The sequence below is a fragment of the Caretta caretta genome, chromosome 9, assembly GCF_965140235.1.
Source record: "Caretta caretta isolate rCarCar2 chromosome 9, rCarCar1.hap1, whole genome shotgun sequence".
In the NCBI taxonomy this organism is placed as follows: domain Eukaryota; kingdom Metazoa; phylum Chordata; order Testudines; family Cheloniidae; genus Caretta; species Caretta caretta.
Genome location: NC_134214.1, coordinates 27807265 through 27829988, shown reverse-complemented (window position 1 = coordinate 27829988; position 22724 = coordinate 27807265). Strand labels below are relative to the sequence as shown.

The 22724-nt window shown below is 44.2% G+C and overlaps 2 protein-coding genes across 4 annotated transcripts in view; one reads left to right on the top strand and one right to left on the bottom strand.

Annotated features, from left to right (window-relative positions):
* Positions 1–182: 182 nt before the first annotated feature.
* LOC125642693 (glucose-dependent insulinotropic receptor-like) lies at positions 183–1258 on the top strand. Its single transcript, XM_075132653.1, has one exon. The coding sequence runs from the start codon at positions 183–185 to the stop codon at positions 1221–1223; it is 1041 nt and encodes a 346-aa protein (XP_074988754.1). The 3' UTR covers positions 1224–1258.
* Positions 1259–3118: 1860 nt separating this feature from the next.
* ERICH6 (glutamate rich 6) overlaps positions 3119–22724 on the bottom strand; it is a 41203-nt gene continuing 21597 nt past the window's right edge. For all 3 annotated transcript variants that reach the window (XM_075132185.1, XM_048864383.2, XM_048864384.2), the window contains 8 exons: positions 21816–21917; positions 21579–21736; positions 14720–14787; positions 10979–11136; positions 9777–9862; positions 6338–6490; positions 4518–4749; positions 3119–3383 (listed from right to left, as the gene is read on the bottom strand). In XM_075132185.1, the coding sequence (XP_074988286.1) occupies positions 3120–3383; positions 4518–4749; positions 6338–6490; positions 9777–9862; positions 10979–11136; positions 14720–14787; positions 21579–21736; positions 21816–21917 (1221 nt within the window). In that variant the 3' untranslated portion in view covers position 3119. The remainder of the gene's footprint in view (positions 3384–4517; positions 4750–6337; positions 6491–9776; positions 9863–10978; positions 11137–14719; positions 14788–21578; positions 21737–21815; positions 21918–22724) is intronic.

The window sequence follows — 22724 nt, the reverse complement described above, 5'->3', positions numbered from 1 at the left end:
ACCAGGTCTTACTTTTTTTCTGCTGAAACCCCAGAAAGCATTGGGTCCTGCTCTTTTAGTCCAGACTTCAGCTGCACATTTCCTTCCAGCTTGGCTTTCTCTGTGATGGAGTCAATATAGACTGTGGAGTCAGTTACGCCTCTTGGAGCCAATGTGTCTCCCATCCTCACCTCCTAAGGAAGATGAGCCACATCTTTTATGCAGTGTTACATTCTCTCCTGGGCTTCTTCATCCCCTCAGCCAACCTGCTGGTAATTGTGATTGTCTACAGACTAATGAAGAAGCAGCAGGGAAGAAGCTACATCTTCATCCTCAACCTGGCTGCTGCAGACCTGCTAGTGGGAGTGATGTGCATTGCAGAAGCACTTGATGATATTCTGGATGGAGACTTTGACAAGAATTTATCCTTTTGTCTCTTGCGGACCTGCATGAGCATGACACCTTGCATTGGCTCCATTCTCACCTTGCTTTTGATTTCCCTGGATAGATACTTGGCAGTGAAGCGCCCCCTTTATTATCCTACCCTCTTGAACAAAAAACCTGTGGTCTTCTCTCTCACCATCCTGTGGGCCGTCTCCATCTTGTTTGGGTACATGCCTTTGATTTCTTCCTCCCTGCAGCAAAGCAACTACACAGGTTACTGTGGGCTCCTGTATGCAGCCAAGAGTGACTACCTATATGTGACCTGCTTTGGGATCTTCATCCCTTCCTTGTTGGTCATGATCTGCCTGCACATCTCAATGGGGAGAATTGCCTACTCGCAGCACAAGCGAATCAGGCGCATCTGCCTGCAAGCAGAACCCTTCACTGCTCACCTCCGCCACTTCAAGGCACTGTGGACAGTACTTATAATGATTGTCAGCTTCACCACCTGCTGGGGACCTTATTACCTGGCAGGCTTTGTGCAAGCTACTTGTGACTCCTGCAACCTGGCTGACCCGATTACAGATGTCTTATTCCTGCTGGGAGAAATCAACTCCCTCATCAACCCCCTCATCTATGCTCTGTACTGCAAAGATATAAGAAGCCAGCTGCCCAAACTGATGCAGTTCAAGAAGAAAGGCCAAGTAAAGCCTCTGGCTGTGGTTCACTTTAATATCCAAGCCCTTGATGGTTTATCCAATGGAGAGGCTAAAAGACCCAATTCATCTGGGGTTCAAGTCCCCAGTACTACTTTCTTCAACAGTTCTAGCCCCTGCAAAATAGTCTTCTCAGTGTCATGATCCAAAGCAGAAGAGAAGCTCTGCATGAACCACCAGTGAAGTGGAATGTGAGACTGACAGTTTTCTAGCGTAACAACCAACCAACAACTTGGACCTGGAGCACATTGACTGGTATCCAGATTTACTACTTTCCCTTTTGTCCTTCTCTGTGTAAAAGGTAGCTGAGCTGGCTGGGAAAAAAAATCAAAACTTTGACACAAAATGGTGGGGGTATTGTTTTTTAAAAATAGCCTGTAACAGTTCTGTTTGGACAATTAAACTCTGTAATACTTTACTACCAGTTTTATAAACCTGAACATACCCTGAGCTGCTGTGCACTCTTGCTCAGACCTGGGTAAATCAGGAGTAACTTCTTTTGAAGTTATGTATTCATCAAGGGCAGTTACGCACAGGATCATTTCCTGTGTGGGCCAAAGAGACTCTATTTGCACTTGTTTAGAAACCCAGCGGCAGCAGGTTATTACTTTATCTTTACTTTGTTTGGTGGAGTCCTTTCGTATCTTTCTGTGCCAGCCACATTCTGTGAATGAGTGAACCCGTCATCCTACCCAGCTGCTGTCACCAAGTGAAAGCCAGATCAGTCAGGCTCTGTATTTCCTCTGTATCAAAATATATTGTGCATTAGCTAAACACCACAATTCTGCTTTACCATATGTAAATATATATTCCTGAGCTTTTAAAATATAGCAGTGGTCAGAAGGCAGTGGCCCAAAGTTGCGGCCACCTATCAAGTGACTGGCTGATGGTTTATGTGACTTCAGCTTGAGCCAAGTAGTGCTCAGTGGATTGGTGTCCATATCACACAGGCCACCAGAATGAATACCATTTGGCAATCTTTGTTGATCATCTCAGCAGTGGGAGCAAGAATCAGGTGGATATGGAGTTTGAACCATCCGTATAAGAAATCCCTTCTAGTTAAGGGTAGGAATGCACTTGAAGGACAAAATAGGAAAGCCTGCAGTGTTGCTAGCGGTGTGCAGAGAATGTGGTTAAGGCACTGGACTGGAACTTAAGGGAGCTGGATTCAGTTCCTTGCTCTTTCATTGACATTTTGTGTACAAGAGACCTTGGTCAAGTCACTTAATCTCTCTGTGCCTCATTCCCCAGCTGTAAAATGGGGATATTAATGCTTCCCTTCTGCATGCTGCTGATAGGGGAGTGAAGATAAGTCCACAAAATCCTTGTGTGGATTCAGCCACTACAGTGAGGAGGGAACAAAACAAACAAGACCTCTAGCCCCGGCCAACTTTTCTCTTTTTAACACAAGGTGAGTGTAATTCCTACTCAATACAGCACACTTATGTGCGCCTCTCTACTAATACTGATGTTAACTAGTCACAACCTTAAACATACACTGTATTGTTTGCACACCTCCTTCTAGTTGTGACTTAGCATTAAATATACTATTCTAATATAGGTGACACACACACTGGAATTTTACATTTCTGAAAATGAACAGATTAAAAACATTATTTTTATAGTTTGGGGGCAGTTGTTCTTTTTTTAAATACAGATCAAATGGTTCTACTCTCAACCACTATTAGAAATGAGCCAAGGCAGCATCTCTGACTCATGCCCCAATAGTGCATGCTTTGACTCAGTTAACATAAATCAGTGCATCCCGAAGGGCACCATTTCGTAACCACTTACCACTCGGTATAATGCATGAATAATCCCACTTATACTAATGGGACTACTAAAGGTAGAAAGCACTGTCTTTGGTGGACGGTGGGTTACTGGCCTCCTGGATAGGTGTTGAAGTAAGAGAAGGAAAAAAGCTACTTTTTTTGAATGTGTATCAACAATGCAATTCTTCAGTACACACACAGCTGCAAATATTTCTCAGAATAATTAAACTAATATTGTCTTTATGCAACACACACACTGCTAGAGACTTCAGACAGGTGCATTTATTATAGCTCTTATTGAACAGTCAACATCATCACTTACGTCAGAATTCTTACAAAGGTACATTAATTTTAAAGCCTGTGTTGCAAGGTAGGAAGGGGGTTTGATTTTGTCCCACTGCTCAGTAGAAGGGAAGTTTAAACATCCATGTAGTCTATCAAACAGACGCTGAATCTTTATTTTGCATGCAAACAGCAGCAGGTCTTCTTCGCATACATGTTTTGGTGGTGGACGTTCATCAGGCTGCCTTACCTTTGAAGGAAAGAAGGTGTGGGGGAAGAGTTATAAAATGTTTATATTTAGAACAGCAATCAACAGTTCCTCGAGGATCAAAACTCACAGGAGCAGAGAGAAACACGAGAGCAAAACTTGCAAGCTACAGGTGCCCATAAGCAAAGCTACACCCAGCAATGGGAGCATAAGCCTGGTTCTCCCATCCAAACCTGTGAGGGGGAGGCGCTCTCTTTCTTGTAGTAGTAGGTTGCATGTCCGGTACTCCTGCTAATTAAAGATTTAATTTGCTGTTCTCATTGCTGGCTTGTGATATTAGAAACAATGTGAACCAGGTAAAATGCTCAGTGATTGAAATAAAATATTTGAAATAAATTAAGATGGAGATGCCCCTCTGCATGCATCTTTCCTGACTCCAACAAACAAGGTGCTCTGAAGAATTTAATCCATTCCCCATCTCTCTACAATCTAAATAGCTCCCAGTGCAGATTACTGGTGCTTCTGACAGGAATAATCTGTACAGAGGGGCTGCGTTTGGCTGCTGCAGATCAATATATTGACTATTTGGGGTGGGGGGGGGAGTTAGCAGGGGCTATTAGGTTCAATTCTGGAAATAGGCACAAACTTGCAGACAGACTAATTTCTGCATAGAGGGACAGAATGATCTCTATTTTGAAACATATCACATGTCCCTTTGAGTTCAATCTCCTTCTCTGAAATTGTAAGTTTCATTTTATATAAAGATGTTTGCTGAAAGGTGTAAGGATATTTGTAAAGAGCAGGGCCAACAGGGTCCAGATCAATTACTTCCTGAGAAGAAGAAGAAATCTAAAAAATGTGAGAGACTGTAAAGTGGTCCTAAGAGAGAACATTGCAGAGCAACACAGATTGCTTGTAATGGATTCCTGTGTGAAAAGGCGAGTGCGGAACAGAAGCTGAGTTGTTGCGGTTTGCGGACAGGGAAGATAGTTTGACACTTAAGGATGAGGTTCTACGGAGGTTCGACAACGAACAAATTGACCATGATGATACCAGTGAGGTGTGGGGGAAATGGCCAAACATATTACAGAAAATGCCCAAGCTGCCTGTTTAAGGGCAAGGCGACGTGCGGGTGATCCAATGGGGATGGGGGTGTGTGTGTGTATGCTAAAGTACCTGCACTTTTGTTCCCACGTTGAATTTGGCTTGTTCCCCCTTGGCAAGAAAAGAAACCGCAATCTTGTCTTGTCCAACTATCCTGACACCAACATATTGGTTCAAGGATATAAATATGGGTTTAAATGAAACGCGGGGTACAGAGTCCATCAAACTGCTTGGCCAGGTCCACATTCGCACCCTGTTGCCTGCTTGGTCTGAATAATGTCCTCCCTGAATATTTATGTTTATCCTAAACAAGAAGGAAATAAATTAGTGCTTTACATAACAGATCATGCCTTGCTGTTACTAATACAATGTAGACCCACTCCTGCAAACTTTTACTGTCCTGCAATCAAGGGACTACTCATGAGTAATGGTCTGGAGGTACAGGCCCTTACTAAACCTAGTCCACAGTCAGTGGGAGTCTTTCTCCTGCTGAGGTAGGTCATAAAACAGAGCCCTAAGGGCTTGACTTCACACAGTGTTGAAAGCACTCAGCACCTCTAAGCCCTGGTCTACACTAGGACTTTAGGTCAAATTTAGCAGCATTAAATCGATGTAATCCTGCACCCGTCCACACGATGAAGCCCTTTTTTTCGACTTAAAGGGCTCTTAAAATCGATTTCCTTACTCCACCCCTGACAAGTGGATTAGCGCTTAAATCGGCCTTGCCGGGTCGAATTTGGGGTACTGTGGACACAATTTGATGGTATTGGCCTCCAGGAGCTATCCCAGAGTGCTCTATTGTGACCGCTCTGGACAGCACTCTCAACTCAAATGCACTGGCCAGGTAGACAGGAAAAGAACCGCGAACTTTTGAATTTCATTTCCGGAGACTGCGGGAACTGTGGGATAGCTACCCACAGTGCAACACTCCAGAAGTCGACGCTTGCCTCGGTACTGTGGAAGCACTCCGCCGAGTTAATGCACTTAATGCACTTAGAGCATTTTCTGTGGGGACACACACACTTGAATATATAAAACCGATTTCTAAAAAACTGACTTCTATAAATTTGACCTTATTCCATAGTGTAGACATACCCTAAGAGATGCTCAACTCCTATTCAAGTCAAAAGTTGCTCACGGGGGTTTTGGTCCCTTGCAGAGTTGAAACCCAAATACCCAGAAGTAGAAAAAGGAGAGGCTTTCACCCCACTGTTTTCTCTTCTCTTTAATTCACTGCACAGTTTCCAGGGCTTTACAGTTACTGACTTTGCTGTATGGTATTTTAGGCAAATTTATTGCTTGTGTGGGTGGGGAGTAAAAAGTGGAATTGGTGTTAACAGTTTCCCCCACACATCATCCCCCTCCAAGGCTTCTCAGCTCCCAGGGAAGAGTCCCCAGTGCACAAAATGCAGCTCTGCAAATACTGTACATTTCAGGGGTTGTTACACGTCTAGTTCAGAGGGATTTACAGTTTTCATCTTAAGTCTTCACCTGTGATTTAGGTTGGCTTTGTATGTTTTACAACAATGGGCCCTGATCCTGCAAACATTTCATATGTGCTTAACTTTAAGCATAAGAGTGGTTCCATTCACCTCAATGGGCTTGCTTATGCACAACATTACTGGGCTGCATGATCATGGCCTCGGAACATAAATAAAACTTCAAGTTGGAAAGTACCCAACCCAATTACCGAGCTGCAAGATCGTGGCCTTAGAACATAAATAAAACTTCAAGTTGGAAAGCACCCAACCTATGCTATAGCTTGGCATTTGAATTTATTTAAAAGGTGCTATTAAAATGCTCATTTTTAAACAAAGGGGGAAAATAACCCTGCTGAGCTACAGCTGTGTCAGCACATGCTAACCAGACAGATGTGATTTACATGGACATACCATACAGTTCCGTTTGGATGATAGCAAGTACCTTTGCCACTGGACTCAAACACTGCTTGGATGTCTGCATTTTTTGGTTTGTCTTCCTGTACTATACAAATATAACCTCTCCGCTTTTGCACAATGATAATGGCCAGATTGCCAGATGGATAGCTGTGCTCAGATAAGGTGTTCAAAGCCTCATTGTTTGGCTAGTAGAACTGCCCTTTTATCAAGCATTCAATAGTTTTGATAAGTGTTTTATAATACAAAAGTTATCACATCAGCTAGAATATTGTTTAAAGCTTGTGAGACTGAGCTGCCAACATTTTAACCAAAGGGCTCTGTCTCAGGCTGGCCTTTTAAGGTAAGCTGGGCTCAGCCTTGCCTGGGCCCTGGCAGCTATCCCCCAGCTGAGTATGATGATGACTTAGTTATAACGACTGACCCCAGCTGTAAGGGGGTGAGAGACAACTGCTTACACAGAACTGTCAGCTCAACAGAGGGAGACCTAGAAGAGGTGTTTTCTTTCGGGGAAGGCCCTGGGGGAGTTAGGTTGCAAGAGATCCCCAAGGAAAAGGTAAGGCTCCTGTGGGGGCAGTCCTGAGACAGGGCCTGTTGAAGCAGGGCTGTCCTTGGGGGAAGCTACCACACTTCCTAGGGAAGGGAAGGAGTGGAGGGAAAACTTACTGGGCGGAAGCCAGCCTGGGAGATGCTTTTCAGGACCTGGGCTTAGTGGCCAAGAAGAGAGAACTCCAGTGCAACCCAACTGGGCAAAATAATTATTAGTTTCAATGTTTATGTGGAATTATAGTTGGGAGAGGACTGAACTTTTAAGTGGCTTTTAACCTGGGGATACGACCAGGTTAGGACGAAGACTCTGACAGAGAGAGGCCATTTTTGGGCCAAGGAAATGGCCACCAGGGGGTGTTAGAGGCCAAGTCCCTTGCAACAATGTGTCTTGATGTCAGAGGATGAATGGTGGTAAGAGCAATTGCTTACAGCTTTCCAGAAAAATGTCTCGTTGTAGCCTGTGAGGAGCCCTGTGTACAGGTGGTCTGTATGCAACCAGCAATGAGTGGTGAGGGATGGAGGACTCTATTAACGTGTTCCCTCATTTAAACAGAAATGATTCCTTACAACAGTAACCAAAGAGGCAGGTAATGCCATTTAACAAATATACACTAAAAACACATACATGGGCACCGACTCCGGGACTGGAGCACCCATGGGAATAAAATAGTGGGTGCTCAGCATCCACCTGCCACAGCTGTTCAGCAGCACCCCAATCAGATAGGCTGGGGGCACCGCCAAACAGCTGATTGGCTGCTGAGGCAGGGGTTTGGGGGAGGGTGGAGAGCAGCGAGTGGCAGGTGGGCAGGGCCTCGGGGAGGGGGTGGAGCAGGGGTGGGAAGAGGCAGAGCGAGGGCAAGGTCCCGGGGGATGGGGCAGGGCAGAGGGGCTGGAGCACCTCCAGAGGAAAATAAAAGTCAGTGCTTATGGACACATCTGGAAAAATGTTCTGGGTATACTGAATCAACTTGTGTAATTGTAATGGAAGCAGTGAAACCCTGTAAGGAAATCTGGGTCAGGATGTATCCTCCCCATAGAAATGATCATGCAAATAAAAAACCAACCCCCCCCCCCCAAAAAAAAAAAACAACAACAACAACCCCAAACACTTGGTGCAATCTGAAAACACTTGCTCTTTAGGAGTATCTTTATGAGCCCAGGGATAAGCTATCTCTGGTAGACTTGATTTAACATGCATCATACACATTTATGGCATCTTGTCATTTGACAATATTAATTAATAGCTCTATCTCTGGAACTGAGTAGGCGTGGGGGTGGTAGCAAAGGCAGGGAAGTTATCTCAAACCCATGTTCACTTTGGGAGCAGTATTTTAATAAATCCTCTCTGGTGTGTCACTGAGTCAGAAAAATGTTACTGCCAAGGAAAAACAACAAGAGGATCTTAGAGGTAACAATGGACAATGGCAAAGCTAGTTTCAGGACTAGACAGTCACTTGGAGATGTTCTATTTCTGTTGGGTTTAAACAGGTCTTGATGTCTTGTAAATTCATGGCTTGTAACTGTCTCTAGTATCTTTTACATGCTCCTTCTTAAACATAGGACACTTCTCCAAAAGGTTAATCTTAGATCTACCATTTGAAAGTCATTTTCAAGAATGGACACCCATGGGTGGGGTATATCAGCATAGCTCAGGTTATAAAGTGCTTGCGTCTCCTGAAGAAGCTTGTGGGTGAAGTTGGCCACATAGTTGCTCCAAATGATTGACACTCCAGTGCTACACGGGCAGGGCAGGCTGTTTCACTGTGAGAGGTGCGACTCCATTTGAGGTTGTTAGACTGAAGCTCCAGCTGCAGGTAAATGATCTCCCAGTGCTCTTTCCAAGAGAGTGGCAGATCTACCTGGTGCCCTGGCCAACCGTCAGTACAGTACAAAGGTTCTAATCGCTGAGCCTCTGTGTGACATGCTGCAGGGCGCGCACTGGGAGCCTCAGTGCGGCACGACCAGCGTCCAGCTTGTGGCTTTGCAAAGTGCTCTAGGATACTTAAGGGTATTAAAGGTATTGTTATTTTGAACCAAGCTCTGTTCTGTTTTGAATGCATATGCTTTAAAATAGAGTATGCCCTGATGCAAGCCAGTTTCATTACAGTGTGGCAGTAACCCCACTATCATTAAGGATTAGGAGCTTACTGTGTCTGTTCTTGATATCTCTATAGCAATCAGCCCAGTGACAGCTAAGACTTCAGGGTAGGTTTTGTCCTTTGCCATTCCCAGGTTTGGGGAAGCTTTGCTTCCCCATCCCCCACTGATTCTAAATTAGTATTTCCATGCCTTCTGTTACTGCAGGGGCGGGGGCAAATGAGCGGCTCCTATTATTGTGTTGCCCTGCCACCCTCTTACATAGAAATCCAGTCTAGTTCTCCAAACAGACATCCTCTTGTCATGAAATATTACCAGGCACTGCTCAGTCAAGAACGCATGGTGTTCAATTCTTGAACCTATCACAGCAGTTACACTTAGTACTTCTAGAGCAGCTGGAGTTCCTTGGCGAAAAGAGAAGTTATTCCGGTAATCAGAAACAGCCTTCTCAGATTGAGACTGGCGTCGTTTGTAGAACATGCCTTTATCATCATACAATACTCGTTAAGATTTAAAGCCTAAATTGTCACATAAGCAGTAATTTTTGAGTGCCTAACTTGAGACATTAGGAAGGGATCTGACTTTCACAGGGCAGATGTTCAGTCCTTCCTGAAAATCAGGGGCCATTTAAGGAGTCACTAGTTGGTCTTGAAAATCTAAATCATTTTGTTTGGGTGGCGATCGCAAAAGTGAGTGAGACATCAAGTTATTCTGAGGTAAAAGGAACTAATCTTTTAAAATGTGATTAAATTTCTCAACTGCTGAGGTAAATGAGCCTTGTGAAGGATACAATAATTGTGCTGTGCCGTCTGGAAATATGGTAAGGAACTTTCCTCCTTGCTTGTAGTATTTTTCCAAGAGCTGTTGCTTCACGAGCTACATATTAAAAAGAAGAAAAAAAATGACGAGTTGGGTCTTCACACAAACCTCACTATTAATGGCACAATTTCCCAGGTGTTCATGTGTTTATCTTGTTAAGAGCTTAGTGCCTTATTACACCCACTGCAGCAAAGCCTGGCTCCTAGCTTGGAGTTAAAAAATGTGATGTTGATTTTTTTTTCCCTCTCACTCACCCTCCACCTGTTACTTGGATCTGTGCCCTGAAGACCTTACAATCTAAGGCCATGGCTACACTTCCACTTTTGTCTTTATAACTTATGTTGCTCAGGAGTATAGAAAAAAAATACCCCTGAGTGACATGAGTTACACCAACAGACGTACAGCGCTCATGGAGGTGGTTTTATTATGTTGACAGGAGAGCTCTCTCCCATTACACAAGCAATCTTACAGCGACACAGCTGCTTCGGTACAGCTGTGCGACTGTAAGTTCGCTAGTATAGACATCTTCTAAGTCTACAAGATGACTGTGGTAAGGGTGGTCATACAATTACTTTAGACAGGCACAGAGAGGTTTGAAGGGCTAGGATTAGAACACTGATCTCATGAACCGCTTCTCTAGTGCTTTCATTACTAGATCATACTCCCCTGCTACGTGTTACAGCTCATTTTGTTCCTCAACAAAAGGACTTCACTGTATTCCCATTTCAGGCATAAGCTAAAATGGAGAGGACTACCAGGTAAAGGCAAAAAGAAAAGGAAATTAGCAAGACTCTGACTGTCAAGAAACACGATAAGCTTAAGTTGCTAAAAGTGTCTCAATGGCTGCAGGCAAAGCAGCAAATGGATGAAGCTCCTTTGCCGGCCATGATCTCTGATAAAGCAACTGACACAGAACTGTGGGTCAGAATATGGTGGAGGGTGGAGAGACCAGCTCTCTAAACTCCTCGGTGTTGTGAGTTGCTGGCCTATTGCACACTGGGGGGTGAAACTCACCCCAATGACCAGAGGCAGTGAAAGTCCTACACATCATTTAAGTCCCACTAAGGCCCTTCTTAAGTGGTGCATGGCCTTGTGCACTGAGGTGAATGTCACCCTGGAAGGGTCAGACCCAAGAGTGGGGATCTATCACAGAGAAAGTACAGGAGCTGTTACCTTTCCACCTGCAATGGTAAAGTCACAGCAAGTAGTACTGTAGTTAATTTCCTCTTTCTCTACTCTTTCAAGTGTCTCATAAGGCATGAGAGTCCAACCTCCAGGGGAGGGTGGCTCATGGGAGAGCTGGTAGGAAATGGTTTTGAGTTGCTTTGAATCTATAGAGAAAAGAAAAGAGTTACATATTTATAGGTGGAGCAATAGTAGCACCATGTATTATTAAGTTTGCCCAACATTTCCCATTAGAAGACCCTGTTTTCAGTTGCTTATAACTTGCAAACTTCAACTTTTTGGAGCAGAAATTTTCCATGGTGGGTGTCTGCCACGGCTTGAAAATTTTTTGGAATATTTCAGCCAAAACAGATTAGTGATTTCAGAGAAGGTGGCTATGAAAAACTAAGTTGTTAAATTCTTGAGACCTTTTCTCTGAAACGCTCTGTCACCTACCCGCTTTGCAGCAGGGACTTGAAAGTTGGCAGAGGGATGGCCTTTGTGTCAAGGATGTGCATTTTGCCATCCCTGTGGAAATCTGCCCAAGTTATAAGCATTTGAAAAATTCACACAGTCTCTTTAGAGACTTGCTAAAGCTTAACAGCTAAAATCTCTGAAAATTCTGTCCTCGCTGGGCATGCTCCCTCCTCCGAGCTGTCCTCTTCTTTATTTACTACTCCCCCAATTTCTGTGTCTTCTGCAAGCTCTCAGTGATGATTTTATGTTTTCTTCCAGAACATTGATAAAAAATTTTAAATAGTGTAGGGCCCAGAACAGATCCCTGCGGCACCACACTAGAAACACACTCGCTCAATGACAATTCACCATTTACAATTACATTTTGAGACCTAACCGTTAGCCTGTCTTTAATCTATTTACTATGTGCTGTGTTAATTTTATATCATTCTAGTTTTAAATCAAAATATCATTCAATACCAAGTCAAATGCCTTACAGAAGTCTAAGTATATTACATCAATGCTATTCCCTTTATCAATCAAACTTGTAATCTCAACAAAAACAGATATCAAGTTAGTTTGACAGGATTTATTTTCCATAAATGCATGTTGATTTGCATTTACTACATTACCCACCCTCTTTTAATTATTAGTGGCTCCATTATCTTGCCCAGGATCAATGTTGACAGGCCTATAATTCCCAGGTCATCCTGTTTACCCTTTTCAAAAATGGCACATTAGCTTTCTTCCAGTCTTCTGGAACTTCCCCAGTGCTCCAACACTTATTGAAAAGCATTATTAATAATCCAGTGAGCTCTCAACTTGCATCCAGGAATTTCAAAAGAGCTGGCTATCTGGACCTAACTTTAGTAGCTTCTGTTTAACATGCTCCAGAGATACAAATGGAATGAAAAGAGTGTTATCACCGGCTGTGATTAAATCATTTGTTTTTTCCCGAAGTACAGAACAAAAATATTTATTGAATACTTCTGCCTTTTCTGCATTATTATTGATAATTCTTCCATTTCCATCTAGTAATGGACCAATACCATTGTCAGGATTCTTTTTGTTCCTACCATTTTAAAAACTCATTCTTATTGTCCTTAACTGTACTCTTCTGGCCACAGATTTCTCCTTGTGTCTGTTTGCTTCCCTTATCAATATTCTACAATTCCTAACTTCTGATTTATTTCATTCCTATCTACTTCCCTTTCTTTGTTATACGTAATTTTTTCATAGCTGTCTTTACTTCTCCTCTACACCAGGTCAGTTTTTTTTACCAGCACGGTCTTCTTCCTCAATTGTAGGATTTTGGGCACCTAGTAAGGTGTTCTTAAATGATTCCCAATTATCATTCAAGGGGAGATACAGATTAGAAAGGACTGGCTGGGCAAGAAGACAAACTCAGATGATGGACCAGAGGAATGGAGACTAGGACTGGGTAGGAAAGCAGAACGGGATTGGGACAAGGAGTCAGTGGTGGGCAAGACAGAGGCAGAGGGCAGAACGGTCTGTGCACACTGGTACACAGTCACTTTCAGAGCCCAGAATGAAACTCAGGATTCCTGAATCTCACCATTCCTCTATCAATGAATTTCTGTGAAACCCACTGGTAATGGGCATATCCTATATGCTTCTGTGCTGGTTTGCATAGAGGATGACAAACCTCAATACTATCAGCTACTCAGCTCAAGTGACAGAGGTCTGTGCAGTGAATCCAAAGGTTCTAACCCTGCTGATGACCCATATGGGTGACAATATGATGCCACATGATGGAATTTTTTTCAGTTTGCTTTTTTCAAAACCTAGGACATTACACACAACCTACATTAAAAGATTATTATTAAGATTGCAAAGTCAAGCACTACAAAGTTAGGAAATGCCAGAATTAAGGTTAATTTGCCCCCCTTGTGTATATGTATTATGATACAGTCTTTAATTACATGATCACATATGTTTTTTTCCCCACAGGACCCCTGTCTCATTCAGTGCACAGGCTAGACCTGCTTTGAGGATAAATCAGGGTTATGCAGTGAAGGAGACTGTTCTTTGTAGGACCCCTACTTCTTCTCTCCTCCCCCTGCCCCGAAATTGGAAGCTGTTTAGTGAACGAGGTAGGGGATTGCAGGAAGAGGAAGGATGGTCTCAGTGGTTTGAGCACTGGCCTGCTAAACCCAGGGTTGTGAGTTCAATCCTTGAGGGGGCCATTTGGGATCTGGGGCAAAAATTGGGGATTGGTCCTGCTTTGAGCAGGGGGTTGGACTAGATGACCTCCTGAGGTCCCTCCCAACCCCGGGATTCTATGATTCTATGATTAAGGCAGTTGAATGTGGTCCTGGAGAACTGGATTCTATTCCTGCCTCTGCCACAGCATTCCTAGGTGATCCTGGGCAAGTCACTTAAATCAAACTTTTCACAATTGGTCACTAATTGTGTGTTCTTCCTTTCACCCTGAGACCATGGGGCTCAATTTGCAGAGGTGCTGAGCACTCACAACTGCAACTGAAGTCAATGGGAGTTGTGCTTGAATACATAAAGTGCTACATAATAAATACACTGAAAAACCATGACCCAAATAAGTATATACTTTTTACCTTAATCTCTGTGCCTCAGTTCCCCATCTGTAAAATGGGGATAATACCAACCCTCATGTCACAGGGGTTTTGTGAAGATAAGTTAATATTTGTGAAGCACTTAGACACTGCAGTGATGAGCCCATTAAGAAATTAGTAATTCTCTCTTCAGGAGAGGCTTTGAATAATGTGCAGCAAAAAAGGCCCAGGACCACACATTGAACAATGAAGATAAAACAAAATGTTTGAATAGCTTCTCATAAACTGAGCACCACCCATCCTGTGCACTGAATGAAGCATGGTCCTGTGGAAGAACCAGTATGTGCTCACGTAATTACAGACTGTCATCATGCATACGTGCAAAGGGGCCAAATGAAGATTGCACAGGCAACCTTAATTCTGGCATTTCCTAACTTTTCAGGGCTTGACTTTGCAACCTTCATGTTCTATTAAGGTAGCTTGTGTGGGTGTAAAATTGTATATTAAAGCAAACAGTTCAAGCATAAGCCTTTGATGTCTGAATGAGAGAACCCACCTGGTGTAACACAACTGTGCCTATTTCTTTTTTCATGCTAGGAGCCACCTTAACGTAAAAGGCATGGCACACTTGATAATAAATTTGAGAGGAGGCACTGAAATCCACATTCAGTGAGAAAACCCGTTCCAACTCTGGCACAAATTTTCAGTTGAAGTTCGTAACAATAAAAAAAATCCAACTCACATTCAACGAAGCTGGCCTGCTCTGCAGCCATGAAGGCAAATTGTTTTGCTATTTGTCTTTCCTGTTGCCTATAAAACAAAAACATACAGGACATAAATTCCAAACATCTTGCTTTGAAAGGTACAAGTACAATTCAGATGTCCTTGCAACAGTAATGCAAGTTAGCTGCTGTTTGACGTCTATTTGGGCCTGATTCTCCTCTTACTTATGCAACTGCAAGTAACTCCATTGGCTCCAGTAGAATGATGCCACTATGAAATCTGTGCACAAAAGGAGAATTGGGCCCATGTATAGATTACTGTATGATGTAAAATTTGTCTGTTACTTGATTGTTTGACCAACTCTGCATACATTACAGTTTTTAGCTCATTTGTAAATATGCATCTTATATAGAAGAGATTTGACATCTTGCAAGATTCTGTAATTGATATTCTGTAACTGATATTCTGACAGAACATAAGAGAAAGTACAGAATATGGAGTTATGGTGGCAGAGTTGGAAATTTCCTCTCTTGCTTATGAGGATACTCACTGTGCTGATAAAATAAAAATTCTGCCAGTAACTCTGATGAGCTGGAAAACAAAGAAAGAATTCCTAAGCTCAGAATGGCTGAGATCCAATAAAAGATTGAGTCAGAAGATCTGGTTTTATTTTGCGCTGAATGGCTGTGAAGTCTCATGAGCCCTAAATTAACAGACTGTGTGCCAGATTTTATTTCACGGTGAAGACTTCTACCCTGCCATCAGTTATCTTGACAAGCTGACCCAGCCTTCGAATGTGCAACATCTTTTGAAACAGCTAGGGCAGTGGGAATACTGGATTTCAAGATGGAATGACTGGAATTTATCCAGACTATGCAGATTTCTTAATACAGAAAATAATGGCCTCTCTCTTGCAGTTTTGTATCCAGCACAGCTTCAGGTATGTTACGCTGGCTAAACATACTTCTAAAGCCTGCTCGAGAATCTGTCCTAATAGCCAATGCTGGGCAAGCCGGGGCAAGAATGGATTAGGAAGAAACAAAACACATAATTGGGGGGCTGCTATTTAATGCTATTGTGAGGTTATTCTCTTTATCTAAGTTTATAATGTATTTGTCTTAATTTTAAATTTGGTACATAGTGCAGCATACTTACATTACAGGAGTGCATGGAACTCCTACTGTAACTGAGTGTTCAGGGACAGAAATGTTCTTAACATTTCCCCTGCCACTTTATTTTTGTTCTTTAAGTTTATGGAGTGGGCGCAGATATTTGCACGGACTTTTGGCTTCCTTTTAAGGGCCAAGAAACTGGACATGCACAGTAAGATGAGCAGTAAAATGGGTGACCAGCCCATACTGCCGTGGGGATGCCACTATCCAGCTAATCTCTTTTTATAACTCATTAGTTGTGCAGAGGGCTAGAATTCATTTATCTGGTTATTAGCCTTCAGCTTGGACAGGAAAAAGGCTCTACCAATGCCTTCTCCAAGGGCATAGCTACACTTGCAAGTTAGAGCGCATTAAATCAACCCAGTGCGCTCTAACTCGCGACACAGCCGCACTGGCAAGGCACGTAGAGCGCTGCGTGGCTAGAACGCTCCTGGTACTCCACCCCAGAGAGTGGAATAATGTTTGATGCACCTCTGCTGGAGTGCCGTGGCACCAGTGTGGATGCCCTGGTCTGTTAGTGCGCTCTGATCGGCCTGCAGAAGTGTCCCACAATGCCTGTTCTCACCACTCTGGTCATCACTTTGAACTCTACTGCCCTGCCCTCAGGTGACCAGCCGTCAGACCCGCCCTTTAAATTCTCTGGGAATTTTGAAAATCCCCTTCCCGTTTGCTCAGCCAGGTGTGGAGTGCTCTCAGCGAATCTTTCCAGGTGACCATGCCTCCACGCGCCAGGCGAGCCCCAGTATGGAGCAATGGCGAGTTGCTGGATCTCATCAGTGTTTGGGGGGAGGAAGCTGTCCAGTCCCAGCTGTGCTCCAGCTGTAGGAATTACGATACCTTTGGGCAGATATCAAGGGACATCATGGAAAGGGGCCATGACCGGGACGCACTGCAGTGCAGGATTAAAGTGAAGGAGCTGCGGAATGCCTACCGCAAAGCCTGCGAGGCAAACAGCCGCTCTGATGCTGCGTCCACGACCTGCTGTTTCTACAAGGAGCTGGACACGATACTTAGGGGTGACCCCACCTCCACTCTGGGGACCACCATGGACACTTCAGAGCCCAGTTAAACAAGGCAGGAGGAGGAGGAGCAAAGCAGGAGTGAGGGTGCTGAGGAGGAGGAAGACACTCCAGCATCCCTAGATGCATGCAGCCAGGAGGAAGGTAACCAGTCATGGCAGTCACGGTGCTTGGGGAAGGACAAACACCAGAGGTAAGTGGCTTTTATTTTGGGAAGGAAGTTATTTGGTGCGGGCTCTTGGGGCGAGGAGGGTTAGGGCTGCATACATGCCTAGATGCGGAATAGGGCGATGACGTGCTCTCTCACATCGTAGTAATCGGCCTCAGTGATCTCTTCAAAGGTCTCAGCCAGAACTTGGCAATGCGCTTGCGCAGGTTTCGTGGGAGAGCCACTGTGGTCCTTGTCCCAGTCAGGCTAACTTGTCCGTGCCACTGTGCCGTGAGGGGCGGGGAGACCATTGCTGCATACAGGCAAGCTGCATATGGGCCAGGGCGGAAGCCGCATTGCAGTAGAAAACCCTCTCTTGCTTCCCAGGTCACCCACAGCAGCGAGATATCTTCCAGGACGATCTCCCGTGGAAAATGTGGGGACAGTGTTCAGTGTAGGGGCACCCTGCAGCTGTTGGCTCTCCCCAAGGCACAGAAACCCAGAGAACAGTACAGTCATGAAACAATCAGTCCCCCTTGACCCTGTGCTTATTCACCATTTTGGAGCTCCCTGGAGTTATGTGCGCTCGCTTTGGGACAGGCAAATTATGCAATTGTGTAGACTGTGCTTGCCCTCCTTAAGTACGGGGGAATCATTGCTCTGTCTGGTGTGAACAATGCTGCCTCTGTTAAGTGTTGCATTTTGCCTTTACAGATGCAACCTCGAGATCTCAGCCATACGTGTTATCACCGGCCGAGAGGCTGCAAAGAATCAGGAAGAGCCCACGTAGAAGCAAAGAGGACATGCTACATGAAGTCATGCAGCACTCCCTTAATGAAAATCAAAAAGTGCAGGAGTGGCGGGAGAGTGAAAGGAGGGTCCGCCAGCAGAATGTGTATCGCCAGCACCAAAGCACAGAGCGGCTGATAAGCATCATGGAGCACCAAGCGGACTAGATCCAGGTGCTCGTAGCCATGCAGGCGGAGCACTACCGCACCTGCCCCTGCAGCCCTCGTCCCAAAACTCTTTCCCTTGTGCCACCATGTCACCTCCAAACCACTTTCCTCAACATCCAGGTTCTTATTGCCACCAGCTGCCTCCAACACCTGTAGCTTCACCACCCAGCCCTGAAAACTACGACACTTACCCACTGTGCTCAACCCCCATCACCATGCAGTATAGCCATCCTGAAGAGCAGCACTCATTGCACAGCACTCCCAACAGGAAGGCTGAGTATGATAACAGGACATATGCAAACCTGTGATTGTACCATTTCCCACCCCACCCCCTGGCCCTTTCTGTTTCCCAAGCAGTTGTGTTTCTTTTCAATAAATGCATTTTCTTTTCATTAAATGGATTTTTTTGCTTTGAAAACATTCTTTATTATTGCATAACAATAATATACCTTAGCCCAGGAAAACAGCAGGCACTGCAAATCAGTGCATCATACGTAGCAAACACAGATGCCTACTAACATTGGAACCACTGCACTTCACTCCCATGCAGGGCACCAGACATTACTGGTGGCTTTCAGCCTCAAATTGCTCCCTCAAGGCATCCCTAATCCCTGCAGCCCTGTATGGGCCCCTCTAATACTCCTGCTCTTTGGCTGTTCAAATTCAGCCTCCAGGTGTTGAACCTCCGAGTTCCATGCCTGAGTGAATTTTTCACCCTTCCCCTCACAAATGTTATGGAGGGTACAGCACGCGGATATAACTGTGTGGATGCTGTTATCGGCCAGGTCCAGCTTCCCATACAGAGAGCACCAGCGGCCCTTTAGATGGCCAAAAGCACACTCCACAGTCATTCTGCACCGGCTCAGCCTGTTGTTTAACCACTCCTTGCTTCTGTCAAGGCTCCCTGTGTAGGGTTTCATGAGCCACAGCATTAAAGGGTAAGCAGGGTCTCCGAGGATTACAATGGGCATTTTGACTTCCCCTACGGTGATCTTCTGGTCTGGGAAGAAAGTCCCGGCTTGCAGCTTTCTGAACAGGCCTGTGTTCCGAAAGATGTGTGAGTCATGCACCTTTCCGGGCCAGCCTGCGTTAATGTCAATGAAACGCCCCCTGTGATCCACAAGCGCCTAGAGAACCATAGAGAAATAACCCTTCCAATCAACGTACTCGGAGGCTAGGTGGGCTGGTGCCAAAATTGGAACATGTGTCCCATCTATCGCCCCTCTACAGTTCGGGAAACCCATTTGTGCAAAGCCATCCACAATGTCATGCACATTACCTGGAGTCACGGTTCTTCTGAGCAGGATGCAATTAATGGCCCTGCAAACTTGCATCAACACGATTCCAACGGTCGACTTCCCCACTCCAAACTTGTTAGCGACCGATCGGTAGCTATCTGGAGTTGCCAGCTTCCAGATTGCAATAGCCACCCGCTTCTCCACCATCAGGGCAGCTCTCAATCTCGTGTCCTTGTGCCGCAGGGTGGGGGCGAGCTCCTCACAGTCCCATGAAAGTGGCTTTTCTCATCCGAAAGTTCTGTAGCCACTGCTTGTCATCCCAGACTTGCATGACTATGTGATCCCACCACTCAGTGCTTGTTTCCCGAGCCCAAAAGCGCCGTTCCACACTAGTGAGCATGTCCGTGAATGCCACAAGCAATCTCATGTCTTATGCATTACTCTCATCGATATCATTGTCAGAGTCCTCACTGTCACTTTGGATCTTAAGGAGTAACTTGACTGCCAAACGTGATGTGCTGGCGAGACTCGTCAGCATATTCCTGAGCAGTTCGAGCTTCATTCCCGCAGACTGAAAGGGAAGACAGAGCATGCAGTACAAAAAAAGTAGAAACATGGCGCCAATTGTGGATGGAAGCAGAGGGATGGCTGGGATGCAAACCGATGCATCATGGGGCATTGGGATAGGACCCAGAATGCCCCCGCATAAGCCACAGTGCCAGAATGGGAAGAGGTCCTCTGTGGGATAGCTGTCTACAATGCACCGCTCCCAGTGCCGCAAATGTCGACACACCAGTGCGCTTGTAGCTGTCAGTGTGGACAGACTGCAGCCCTTTCCCTACTGCTCTCTATGAGGGCTGGTTTAACTCAAAGCGCTCTACATTTGCAAGTGTAGCCATGCCCTAAGAATAAAATTTGTACTGCTAAGTACTGGCATTAACCTATTTCTACCACTCCCTGTAGCTCCATCCTATTTTGCTTTTCTCTTTCTTTAAGGAAGGCGAGATTTCTATAAAGTCACCAATTCATTTGATTGATGGTACTGGAAAGTGTTGCTACTGTAGGTAGAGATGGAGTTTGGAGAGAACAGACAAACCTTTTACTGTTTTCTCATTATCTTGCGGTCTTGCACACCTGAAAGGTTTGGGCTTTTTTCTGTATTGCTACTGCTAGAAGTATCACTTGTTGCTAAAACAATCTAATACATCCCTCTAAACAGACTTCTCTAAGTAGTAATAATGTGGGATTGCAGGGTAGTTGCCATTGATCTTGAGTGCCACCTTAATACCAAGGACCTGGCCTGCTATATATGCATTACATACGCACACCAAATATAACTTTTAAGAAGTGCTGAGCACTCACAACCCAAATTCATGTCAATGTCGCGAGTATTCAGCACCTTTGACAAGTGGGTTCGAAGTGTCTCTCAGTTTGGTTACCCCAAAAAGCAAAGGCATCCAAAATCAGTGTCTCACTGAAAGAATAAATGGACACAAATCTGAGATCAGGAATCATAACATTCAAAAACCGGTAGGAGAACACTTCAACCTCTCTGGTCACTCAATAAAAGACTTAAAGGTGGCAATTTTGCAACAGAAAAGCTTCAGAAACAGACTCCAAGGAGAAACTGCTGAGCTTTAATTAATATGCAAACTAGATACCATTAACTTGGGTTTGAATAGAGACTGGGAGTGGCTGGGTCATTACACATATTGAATCTATTTCTCCATGTTAAGTATCCTCACACCTTCTTGTCAACTGTCTAAATGGGCCACCTTGATTATCACTACAAATTTTTTTTCTCCTGCTGATAATAGCTCATCTTAATTAATTAGCCTCTTACAGTTGGTATGGCTACTTCCACCTTTTCATGTTCTCTGTATGTATATACATATCTTCTTACTATATGTTCCATTCTATGCATCTGATGAAGTGGGCTGTAGCCCACAAAAGCTTATGCTCAAATAAATTTGTTAGTCTCTAAGGTGCCATAAGTACTCCTGTTCTTTTCACTGAAAAATATGGCTTAGGCATTTGGGGCTTACCGCTGTCAGTTTGTGATTATGAGTCTGGCTTCACTTACTTTCTGGAGATTACTAAAGCCAAAGATGTCATATCACTAATATCAATGAGAAGACAGTTCAAGTGGGGCATGTGCTAACACATACTGACCAGGTCCTCTGTGGACTTTTCCTGACATATATTCCTCCTGTTTGGTGCAGATTCTTTTTTTTAATCCCATTTACTATATTTTGAATTTCTCTGCATTGTCTCCCCCAGGTTAGAATGTTGCTACCAAAAAGAACTAACTGCACAGTTCGCTATATTTTACCGGCAAATGGTACCTCTGATATTCTTTCTCCCTTGCTTTCTGCCTGTCCACTTCACTGCCGTGGGCTGCATGAGGGTGAATGGAGATTGACTCATTTCTAGCATTCTCATAAATCTTTTTTTCAGTAATGATGTACTCATAGAGATCCTGATTTTGCTCACAACAGAAAAACTGAAAAGCAAAGCAGTGGTGTTACTCCAGTAGGGGGTGATTCATGGAGAAGCTCTGTTAACTCTTTGCAATCGCTTACTGATTCATAATCTTCAGAGGCTGGGTCAAGCTCTTCATAGGAAGGAAATAATTTCAGCAAGCTGCCACAGTACTCACATGTTGCAAGAGATTCCTCTTCTATCTACAATGGGGGGGTCGGAGAGGAAAACAAGGATTTGCACGTTGATGTAATGTTTCTATAATCCTCCTATTCTAGGAAAAGGAGGCACCTTCAAAAACGCCATGTTTTAAAGTCCTTTATTTCAGTCTATGCATGCACAACCAAGCTTCTGAGATGATTAGCATGACAGTTTGAAGACTATTGGCTCACTTTTACTTTCTAAGGCGATTGCCAAACACTGTAAGTTATCCAACTTATTTCATCAGGGATCTTGAAGAGCTGTCTAGCTTCTGCAAAGTGGTGACAGAGGAGCCTGGGCAGTGCTGCAAACTTTTTGTTGCCTGGGTTCCTGGCAAAAAGTATTTTCAGAGACTGTTTTTCCTCCTTCCCCTGTGGCTTATTTATTTATTTCACAGGGTGTTTCTTAGTCCCAGCACCCTGGATCAAATTCAGATAAATGATCAGGTGTGTTTCAAGGGCAGCTCTGGTCAGTGGAACACTGTCTGCTTCCGGCTCCCAGCCTTACAGAATAATATTTAAATTGCTTGGCCACTGTCTCATTTCTGAAGCAGTGTTAGATAAACTCTAATAGACTCTATTAGATGAACACATACCACTTTGGGCTAACCAGAACTATGTACTACCAAGAACATTATACATAAACCAAAATAAGATTGTATATCTCAGTTTTAGTGAAAGAACTAGATTTTGCCCTAGAAATGTATCCTCAGCATGAAATAGTGTGGGATGCTTGCACAGTCTTAATGTATTTTGGTATGTGGATTACACATTTCAATGCCCTAGTGAATGACAACCTCTCACTGCTAA

Coding starts and splice junctions, on each gene's coding strand:
- LOC125642693 (XM_075132653.1), top strand. CDS start 183: ATGAGCCACATCTTTTATGCAGTGTTACATTCTCTCCTGGGCTTCTTC.